Here is a 12,027-nt window from a genome sequence, read left to right on the forward strand (position 1 = left end):
GTAATTTAATAATTGAAGAACGTAAGACAATAGGCTAATAGAGATAGATATACCATTTAAGATAGAAAATGTTTTTTTTTGTTACAATTTTCTACCATGTGATAGCATCTATTGGAAGCACTTTCCGAGGATCTTAACTATTTCATTTTTTGCCTTGTGAGTGGATATCATAAGGTGCTGTTATTCCGCGGTTCAATAAAGTGTCAAGTGGCCATCAATTTTGCGTATTATGTGCCTTACCTACTGCCACTTCTACTTTCAAATTCGCTGGGTCATATGGGCTACGTCTTCGGATCTTCGGAGGCTTCTGTTCTGATGACCATTTGCATTTTTATTGATTGTGATGTCTGTCACATACTTGTCCAACTTTACTCTTGATTCGCTGTTAATTTTTTATCTATAGCATTTAACAGATTACAAATTAGTTCACTTAAAATCGATTAACTTACTCTTATTATTAAATGCAATGTTTTGTGTTTTCTTGACGATTAAATTCTTGAAGGTCAGTGTTTATATAAAGGCTGTCACGGTATGATGATGTGTAGTATGCTTGTGTATGACATGGTAGTATATGTGCGCGTATGGTTGCAGGGTGGTGGTGGCGCTGTGGCGGCGCTGGTGGTGGCGCTGCTGGCGGCGGGCGTCGCGGGAGAGGCTCGCGCGCCGCGGGCCGAGGGTCGCGCGCGGCACTGGCAGCGCGGCGCGCGGACCCTGGATGACCGCGCGCCCAGCCAGTTCGTCGGGTGAGTGCACCAGCTCTTCCTCTAGACAAGTGATTCCCAAAGTGGTTATGTATATACCAGCAAGGGGTATGGTATGTCAGCAAAAAAAATTTGGAGGTCAATGAAATAAAAAGGGAGGTCTACGATAGTGGATCTCAACACATACACTGATAATACCTATTTACTTACATCATACTATCTTATAATGTCAAAACATTTACATTATTTATAAAAGTACCTAGAAGTAGTATTTTGAGTAGTTTCAATTTAAATTCAATTAATAAATGTATCACTAAACTTCACTACAGTTAGAAATATACAGGAAATCAATATCAGGTAATATATAATATCAGTCTACTCAACACGGAAAAACATGGCAATGGCATGGAACTTTGCTCTAGACCTCGAAGCCTGGTGATTTTTAGCTTCCTTCTACAGGCTTATAACTCCATATTGAAAAGAAGACATGAGAATTAGGGTTTGTATTACAAAGATGTACCAAACTTTGGAAAAATTAAAAACTGGACACAGAATAATACCGAATGGAAGTGATATATAAAAGTAATTTACTATTAAAACATGACCAACTTTTAGTTAAAATAAAAATAAAAAATAATTTGTTTTCTTAATCAGTGTTAAAAAGATTAATACTGAATTTTTTAGGTTAAAAAAGGCTTTTGTTTTGAGAAAGGGAATTCAGCTCCTTACCAGCCTTATTTTTTTTCTATGAGCTGGCGGGCGGTGTACTTCATTGCACGACTACTGCTGCATAGCTGAAGTAGCTATATATTAGTCCCTTTCTTAGTTAGGATGGACTTCCACGAGGTAACGCCTGAATCTATTAGATACAGAAATAATTATTTATAGGTTAACTTTTAATATGATTTTATTTTTATATGTACTGCTGGTGTATATTAATAAATAAATAATGTATTACTTTATTTTTTTGTGATTAATTTGGTAATTTATGAAAAAAGTTTGTGTTAACATTCTTAATTCAAATATTCAAACTTTATTAACAAGAGAGAAGAAACAGTTACAACGTGACGTCTCAATTATGTTTAAATAACTTTTTAAAAAAATAATGGCGTAGATAACAGTCAAAACTGTGGCTGTGGACTATAAAATCAAAGACACCGATCACCATCAGAGTAGCTGGTGATCAAGTTAACAAATAATTGTATGCATTTAAAAAGCCGACGTGGGTGTAACTCCTGACAATATAATTAACAGTGCAATAAATCAGGGGCCGAACGAAATGTAATTGTATATATTATCTGTGCAATTATGGAGTTGGCGGGACTTTGTTTATCTGTGAATGGCGCGTAAAATGTAAGTGCGTAGTTGATTTGAATTTCGTTTCAGATTTAATAAAGCGCGATCGAGGTTATTTTTTTTATTGAAAATTATTCAATATATGTATATTTTATTATTTTGATTCCTTTACCATCTTTGACGATTACTTTAACTTCTATGAATGCGAGATATGATTTCTTTAATATTCGTACACTTGAAAAGCGGTGTAGCGCTGACGGTATTTTTTTTTGTTGTAATTGTTAATAAATCAATCTAATATATAAAATTCTCGTGTCACGGTGTTCGAACTTGAACTCCTCTGAAACGGCTTGACCGATTTTTACCAAATTTTATATGCGTATTTAGTAGGTCTGAGAATCGGCTACTATCTATTTTTCATACCGCTAAGTGATAAGGGTTGTTCACCCTTAAAATTTTATTTTTATTTTTTTGACGAAATTTTTTGTTTTTATTTTTTTATGATACAACATACAAAAATACATACAACCCTAAATTTTCACCTCTCTACGATCAACCCTTATTTTTAAATTGAAAATTAAAAATATTTTTTTTGCGAAACAACGTTTGCGGGATCAGCTAGTTATTATATAAAATACTAGCTTTGCCCCAAGACTTTGTTCGCGAGGTGTTTAACAAAATATTTTGTTTTAGTTTTCATTTTAATTATGTGAGTCGGTCATGAATTTAACAATTTACATAAATTCTTATGTCATCCACAACTCGAAACGTCACCATTCTTTCGATGTTTTCGTTTTAATACAAATAAGCATGTACAGTTATGGGTTCAACACGCGTGTTCACGATTGCAATATTGAATTATGGTACGTAGAATAAGCTGCTGCCCATCCTCTGGAAACTTCTTTATTGGGCAGTGAAAACCTAAAATTGTATCCCGGGAATCCACCACCACCACCATTAGGCTACAACTACTCCTGTACTTACTGTACTGGAATAAATTAGAGTACAAAGCAATATTGTGTTGATTTTTTGTTTATCAACAAACAGCATTGAAGCCTTCGATTTGAACGCATGTTTTATGGACATTCGTTATATATTTGAGTTCCAGGGAAAATTTGATTATATTGCAAAGAAGTTAGTGGAGTTAGTAGAAATACCGGGAGATTCTCTGACATTAATATTTTTACAACTTAGAGTGAGTTAGGAGAAGAGTGGGGTGGGTTTTGGTTTTGGGCTGTCACTCGATAGTCGTATAATAAGAGATTTCCAAACAGAGACAGAGACTCAGTTCGAACAGTTGATATTGTCAGATTACCTGTACAATATTTACGGCTATATTATCATTGGTATTGGTTTTTTATTTTGTTCCTGCCACCATGTGTTAGACAGGAACGTTACACTTCGATGTAAATAATTTTTCTCTTTCCTCACAAATTCTTTCTCTCTTTTTTCTGATCTTATTTCACATGTCGTCTTTCTTCCTTCATCTACATTCCTAATTACATTTGGTTCTTATATAACAGCACATTTTTTTTCTATATATATAGTTTCAGATTTAAAAAAAATGTTTATACTTTGTACATGTGTTTGGTTTGAGCCGTCGATGTCGCACATTTCGGGGAATCCCGGTAAGGCAAAACTATATCTAAATTGTTTTTTAATATCGGATTATATTAGATTGTTATAGACATGAATGCGTTAGGATAATGTTGTATAAGCAGAACACGCGTGCGTGGAATGCGGTGAGCTATGGCGGCGCCCAATCGCGGCTCCATCGGTCCAAGCGGACGTGCGTTGCATGTGCCAGGCTGGCCAGCGATCCTTTAATTCTATCCTCTATATATTTATTTCACACCATAATGACACATACAAAACAAATTTTAAATTCAGAATCGATTATTCATGGCACAAGGTATATATGTACAATAAAATTACACATTAAATTTTAGATCTGCCACTGGAGGGATTTAAACCCATATCTAAAAGAAAATATTCAAAAAAAGATACATAGTTCTATCCAAAAATACTCTACTGATGTTAATGCGTGGAATTAAATGTTGTCGATACTAACAGGAAGCTAATTATTGTCACGCACTCTTTATAAAACTATATTTGTTAAGAGCAACTGTTGAGTTTCTCGCCGGCTTTCAACAGAGCTGCCTTCCGAGCCGGTGGTGTCCTGTAGGGACAACAATGCCGACATTTTATGTTTGACGATTCGAAAGAACTTTGTAATAGCCTATTCAAATAAAAAATATTTAGAATTTGATTTATTATATCATTATAAGTATTAAGCTACCATTGACTCCGTATGCAGAACTTTTGAGAAAACCCGGCCGGAAACATAACAGTTGCTATTTTAAAAATAAATTTAACAATTTTTAATGTATACATTATAATATCAACCATGTAAAGTCCACAAACATTTTGATCAACTAAAAGCTCTTAAATGTTATAATATGATTTTTTTGTACTTTTAATATTAGGTTTTAAACTAGGAAAAGGAAGGTCTATTATATCGTGTATAACTTGTGGAGGTATAATCGATGTACCTTAGCATGAAAGCCTTTATAAATATTTTTATCAATACCTTTTTCGACTTTTTTGGATTTTGTATAAATTTTAAGAATTGGTTATAGATGTAAAATATTTAAATGTTTCAATATAAAGTTCATTTTCAGACACCCTGTGTGATCACTAGATCACCTAAGTGATCACTCATCGATATATTTCATATTACACTCTTTTTTTTTATTATTATTTTCATATTACACTCCATAACTTCTGGCAGTTCAAAGTCTGAAAATATTATTTATATTTTGATTTTATTTATTACTTTGTTGAAAATAAACAGAAACAAAAGGCAGTAAGGGATTACTAGCTTAGAAATATAAAATTAGTTACAATTGTTACCTTATAACTATCTCACTGAGAACATTTAATGATTCAAAGTCAAACAATAATAAAACTAAACAAAAATATTACTAAACAGACAGTAATAATTACGAGTCACAGCAAGCCAAGTAAGAAAAGAACCAATATTTAGTCACTTCCGCACATGCAGTGGTAGTCGTGCAACAAAATGCATTGCCCGCCAGCCCGCTGACAAATGCGCATGCGGCAAACAATGCAAATCACACAACCGCCACCGCCAAATTACTTCAAGAGTTATGTTACACCGATTAGTGCCAAACACAGAGTCTCTAGTAGTCACGACTACCACTGCATGTGCGGAAGTGGCTAAATATTGGTCCTTTTCATACTTAGGATGGACTTCCGCGAGGTAACGCCTGATTCCATTAAATATCACAGCAAGCCGTCATATTCCAGTGAGGTTTAAGTTGCATTGTGTATATCCAATAATTTCGCTAATACAAGAGAGCACGAGAATACATCAATATCACTAATATATGAGCTGTGGAGGTCACACATCCTTTATAAGGGTGCACGTTTACCGATATTTGTCTTAGCAGTTGATACAAAGAGGAGAGATTTAGAACGAGCTCTAGCTGCAAGAACTCGAATATTTACCTCGGACAACAGTTCCGAACAGTTAACATGGTCAGCACAAATATTTTTAAATGTAGCGGCGTCCATTAGAGAACGTCGATCCTTCAATGATAACATATGATATCTGTTTAATAAATTTTTGTATGTATCCCAGAGGCAATGCATTTCTTAGTTCAGAATACGATGGTATTTTTTTTTGTACTCTTTCAATTTTATTTTCGTAGACTGCATACAATGGATTCTAATTTCAATGTTATATTAACATTATTTATTTATCTTTAATCCAATGATTTTTTATATTGTTTACCTTACCATTGACAGCAAATCACTAGCAACCACTGCACCTGCGACACCCCATTATATACTAATTTTCTAGTTTGTAAGTTTTTAAGTTCAAGGACCGGTAGGGTCTTCAGTTCTGACGAAGCTGAAAAAGCCTTAGGGCTAACAGCGTCTACTTCTATAGAGAAAATGCAACGACAGCAAATATGTACATTCACCTCCTTAAAGTTTTTATACCTATGATTAAACATGTACAGTATAGTGAAATATTTACGGTGTTTTACCCCGTTAACTTAAATGGAAATTATTCTTTTTTAAACACTAGTAACTATAGCATCATTAGCTTCATAGATCGATTCAAGTTTATTTATTATCTAAGTCGTTGCTATCTGTGGAGCGGTATCTTTGATACAGTCTTTGATAACATTAAACAGGCACTTGTCAATTAGTTTTAATGAGTCGCGGCTTTCAACGGCCGAACTATCCTTGTGGTATAACTGTAGTAGATAATTAGTTGCAGGCATTGTTTACTATCCGTACTTCTTATAATCCGTTATGATTCTGGTATAACCTGAACTAGATATTGTGATTCTAGTTTTAAACCCTGGCAATGTTTATACCGGAGAGTGCAATGACACATTCCATTTGGCCTATTTTATGGCCTTATTTAGCAATATTTTGACATTGTTCATGTGAACATTTTCTTATGTTCTCTTCGTTTCATTCACAATCGCTTGACAACTTTCCTGTAATAATCTAGAAATTTGGATCTAGGGAGGCTAGGGATCTATTTGGCCTTTGGTGTCGGGAAAGATATACACGAATCTGTGCAAATCTCCAGTAACCGCAATTTTGTGATGATAAAAAATATGATGCCAAAGAAGAAAGTTGCAGAAGTCATCAGGAGATAAATGGTATATTTCAAGCAAGGAAAAGAAGCTTTGGTTAGCACCAACTTTTGTAATGCTTTGACCAGGTTACCCGATGAAAATAAAAAGAAGAAATACGCTGATGTTGTGGAAACCTGTTGTCTAATATAGAGTGAATGATTCAAGATCTAAATGTGTCTATCAAGTGGAATGGTTAGGAGAGGAAGAGATGGTTGGATGGGGAAGAGGGAATGTCACAACAACTGCACTGCTAAAAACATAAATAGAAAAATTCTGTTATAAGAACTTTTGTAGAAGTGATCAAGAAAAAAACTGTTTCGAGTCATTTGCTACCAGTGACTATTATAAATATTTCGAAGTGCATAAATGTGTGTTTCCAGTGATCACCTACACATCTTTAGGAGATCGAATTATGAACCAGGAGATCCGTGGATGAAGAAAAGCAACTGACATGGTCAGCGAATTGACAAGATGAATGGTGAGATGGTCACGCAAAGAATAGTGGTTCATACGATGCTGGGGACAAGGTTATGGAGTGAAGACCATGAACCGCCAGGTACAGGAAGTCCATCCACAAGGTGGACAGATGGTAAGGACAGATTTGTGAAGGTTATCAGAAAAAGCTCAATGCTGGCTACTTTCAAACGGTCTTATAGGATATCTATGACAGACACTTATGGCTATCAGTGGTCTGGTATGGTGATAATGATGAATAAAGATATAAATTTAAGTTGAAAAGATATTTTTTTTATAGTTGTAATGGAATAGGCGTTTGTCTTCAATCTCACCTGATTGAAAGTGTAGATGAATACGAAGGTGGTACACGCCCGTCCAAAAGAAACCTGTTAACTCTACTCTTAAAGGCTCCAGAGTTCAACTCATCGGGAAAAATAGACCCAGACAGGTTATTCCAAGTCTTGGTGACTCTCACTAAAATCGAGCTGTCAAACCGTTTAGTTCGACTTTTGGGTATATCAACAACGTATGGATGAAACTTTTGGCTCCGCTTAGTAGTCCGATAAAAGAATGGAGATTGTTCAATCAGTTCGAAAAGAGCCTTCGAGCACTCTCCAAAGTGCATCCTATAAAAAACCGATAAGCTGGCCGCTCGACGACGATGCTCTAGGATGTGTAGTCTGATATTTGAGAGCTTTTCGTTATTAAATAACCTATGGGATCTTTGGTCAACTGAGTTCAAAGCTTCCAGATGATATCTGGCTGCACCGTTCCAGAGGTGACTGCAGCATTCCATGCAGGATCGAACTTAAGCAGTGTAAGGATTAAGCAGCTGTTCACAGTTGAAGTATATAAGTGCAGTATTTATATCACTTTCCCATTTAACTTATTCATAAATGAAAGTTATCGTATACTGTTACTTGATAAGGTAATTTTAGCTGGCTAAATACATGTTCCGCTATTGTAATTTCCATGCTTGTGAATTTGGTAGGTCACAAGTGGAACCGATGTACCACAGTGAGGTCAGTTGCAATAAGGACACCTCTCTGATGACGCAGCTTTTTAGTGTAATAAAAGTTTGTGTTGGTTTTTGTCATCAAAATATATGAATACTTCTAACTCGACCTATTCCAGTAGGTGATGAATGAATCAAATTATCTAGTTGGATGTTTTATACACTTGAGTGAAAAAGTTTTTAGTTACATAGATGTTTACAATGAAACGATTTTTCTGAAATTTTACTTATAAGGTGCTACTCTGGTAGATGTTGTTATACTTAAAGTTAAGTAATATCTTAATTAATGTCTGAAGTGGTAATCGACAAGATACTTCGTTCGTGCAACCAATGGCTGTTGGAGCTGAAAGGTTCTCGACTGGTAATCACGTGGTTATGTTTGCGAGAAGGTTGCGATCTTTGGTGAAGGCTTTTGCCTTGTATTTGGTGTTTATCAGCTAATAAGAAGAAGTAGAATACATTAAATTTACAAGCATCCCAGAAAAAATCTTTATACTTAGATTGATGTCTAACGTTTGATAAGTAGAGACTGTGTTTTTGTGCTTTGCATTTTCATTTTGAACCTTCTTTCTATCACAAAGAAGCAAATCATTCTACTTTTGTATTTAACAATATATATAACATTCTACTAAACTTATTTCGTTCAAACATCGTTGGAGATGAAAATAATATACACTTGTAATACATACGAATCCTATCATCCTTTTTTTGAAAATTAAATACCTAATATTTAAGCAAAAAAAGTTTAAAATTATCTACATAAGTAATTTATTGATAGATTATTATAGTTTTTATCGTCCAATTAAATATAAACTTTATTTTGAGATAACGGATTTACAGAAAACTTACTTTTATGTTACATGTGTTGATTTTTTCGCCATAGTGGAAGAATATCAAAAACATGACGCCAATGATACAGTTTGATTTGCTTCTTCAATAGCCTGACCCTATTACTCGACGGATCGAATTGTATGAGAAATATTCTGTTCCGAAGGTTAAGTTTGAATGCAACGTCGAGGATAATGTTTGCACAAGTGTTCCAAATTAGGTCAGCGGCGTCGTCTGTTTCATTTGTCGACATTTTAAATGGAGATATTATATTGTTAATAATTTCCGTGATATTAATAACTTTATTTACTCTTATTGTAACTTACCTTCGAGTTCCAAAAGACAAATCGGTTAGTTTACCTTTAATATCTTCTTAATCGTTGTTAAACATGATTTTATTTGCTAGACACGCTTGTACAGCGTTAATTTTAATTTAATCATCGATTAAAGGACGATCAACAGAAATCATATATTCGGGAGTGTAAAATAAACGTTTGTCTATATTGGTTATTATATATATACAACACCAGAGAAGAGGAGATCGATATCCGTATCCAGAACTCGCTGAGATGCAGTGCAGCACTTCACAAGGTTCTAGTGTCTAGGCTCCTAAGCAGAAGTACAAAAGTCCGTATCTACAAAACCGTAATACGACCAATATTGATGTATGGCTGTGAAGCTTGGACGCTAACTTTGAAAGAAGAACAAAAACTGCTAGTGACGGAACGCAAAATCATGCGGAAGATCTAGGGACCAGCGAGAAATCAAGACAGATCTTGGAGGCTCCGAAAGAATGCCGAAATTGAGACTTTGGTAGCACAGCCAAATATCATTGGCGAATATAAAGCTCAACGAATCCGCTGGCTTGGTCACTTGGAGCGAATGGGATCGGATCGGAGCGTGAAGGTAGCGTACCTGGAAAAACCGAGGGGTCGAAGACCAGTGGGTAGACCCAGGTATCACTGGATAGATCGCGTTGAGGCAGACTTGCGCGAATTGAATGTCAACCAATGGCAGACGATGGCGCAAGATAGAGGAAAGTGGAAGTCTCTCGCTTCGGAGGCCAAGACCCACTTTGGATCACTGAGCCAGCGGAGTAAGTAAGTAGTAAATAAGTAATAAGAATATTGTTTATTAATCAAACAGCTATTAACAGTTATGATTCCTGAAGTAGTACATTTAAAAAAAGCCTATACGCTTCGAGTTTCAAAACTTAAGCTACTGAAGCACTCTTAAGTTGATTTACGCGTTTTAAGAAAATATTTTACTCACTTTTAACCTGAGTATGGGGAAGTGTTAGCACGAAACGTAATTTAAAATACTGGACATTCTTAAGGCGTCATTAAAAATAAACAAGGTGCCAATGATATAAAAGATAAGCATAATAATGATTAGTTCATTTCAATTTTGTTTTAAATACTTTACTGTTTAAGATAGAAAATAGTTTAAGACACTTTTTACATATTCATGTAATATTCTTTATTGTACATGCTAGAAAACATTCAAAATTTTTTAAAAAGTACAATTGTCGGTCTTATCACACCAGGCAATCTCTTCAAGACAACTAAAATATGGAACCAAGTACCAGAAGAAGTATAAATAACGGGTAGTCAATGTGTACAAAACATACATATATTCAAACATACATACATTTATAGCACATATAGTAAATACGATATATTACAACTATAATACAACTGTAACATGCAAAGACACGAACGCTGATGTCTCTGGAATGACGCGATAAAAGCATTAGTTGATGCAAACTGGCGAATAACAATACGTGAGATCGGTGAGAGGTTAAATTTATCGAATTCAACTGTTTATGACCACCTGAAAGGCCTGGGTTTAATCTCGAAGATGTGTGGGTTTCTCATGTCCTCACGGAGAGTTTGGTCACTCGCCAAAAGCTTTTACAGCTTGGATGGGATGTACTACCACACCAACCATATTCTCCAGACCTGGTACCTTCGGATTATTAATTGTTCCGGTCACTGCAAAACTTTACCTCAAATGAACACGTCAAAAGTCACCTTGATCAGTTTTTTGCCACTAAAGATCAAAAATTTTATGAGTACAGAATCACGCTAGTACCAGAAAGATGGTAAAAGGTGTTGGATCAGAATGGCCGATATATATTTTAATTTAATATTCGTTCATTATACGAAGATAGTTGATTTTCACCACAAAAAAACGAAATTACTTTCCAAATAAGCCAATATAATCTACTTAAAAAAATTAGGACCAAAAATCACAACGGTTTCGACAAACACGTTTGACATAGCATTTTCTTCATCACCGTCTACAAGTTCCATTGAATCATCAAGTTTATTCTCATCCCATGTTAAAAAGTCCTTGCCATAATCCACATTTCCGCATAACTAATCCGCGTGTACTCGGTGACCCACTGAGACATAAATTAGTCCACTAATGACATTAAGAAGCGAATCGAATCGACTTGTTACGAACGGCTGCCGTGTCATCTGCATTGAAGGCCAGTTCACACGATTCGTGTCTTCATACAAAGTGACAATTCACTGCTTAATTGTCTATGCTTCGTCATCCCGTTGACATCAGCACTGACTTTGACGTGAAAAATAACAATACCGTCTTCGCCATTTGTTTTTGTGGTTAACTTTTTTCTGGTCATAATATTCTCTGCTAGAGCTTTCGTGGTATTCTTTTTTTTGTCATGCATAATATTGATTTTCTTACTCATGTGTTGTTGTTAGAGCTTTGATGGTGATCTTGTCTCTGGTCAAACATAACAATGTCCTTTTTACTCGTGTGCGATAGGCAGAGCTCTGGTGGCAATTTTTTCTCTGGTTAAACATAATAATGTCCCTTTTACTCGTGTGTTATTGGTAGAGCTTTCGTGGTAAACTTTTCTTTGGTCAAACATAATAATGTCCCTTTTACTCGTGTGTTATCGGTTGAGCTTTGATGGTAATCTTGCCTCTGGTCAAACATAATAATGTCCCTTTTACTCGTGTGTTATTGGTAGAGCTTTCATGGTAATCTTTTCTCTAGTCAAACATAACAATGTCCC

At 35.2% G+C, this 12,027-nt stretch overlaps 1 protein-coding gene across 1 annotated transcript in view; it reads left to right on the plus strand.

Moving 5' to 3' along the window:
* LOC137923432 (fibrillin-2-like) overlaps positions 1 to 12,027 on the plus strand; it is a 116,755-nt gene that overhangs the window by 44,498 nt on the left and 60,230 nt on the right. Inside the window, exon 2 of the mRNA XM_068766682.1 lies at positions 592 to 743. Coding sequence (XP_068622783.1) covers positions 592 to 743 — 152 coding nt within the window. The remainder of the gene's footprint in view (positions 1 to 591; positions 744 to 12,027) is intronic.

The sequence above is a fragment of the Battus philenor genome, unplaced genomic scaffold (genome assembly GCF_028537555.1).
Source record: "Battus philenor isolate CCGP_79_NKW_IND1 unplaced genomic scaffold, ilBatPhil1.0.hap1 SCAF_21, whole genome shotgun sequence".
NCBI lineage: Eukaryota > Metazoa > Arthropoda > Insecta > Lepidoptera > Papilionidae > Battus > Battus philenor.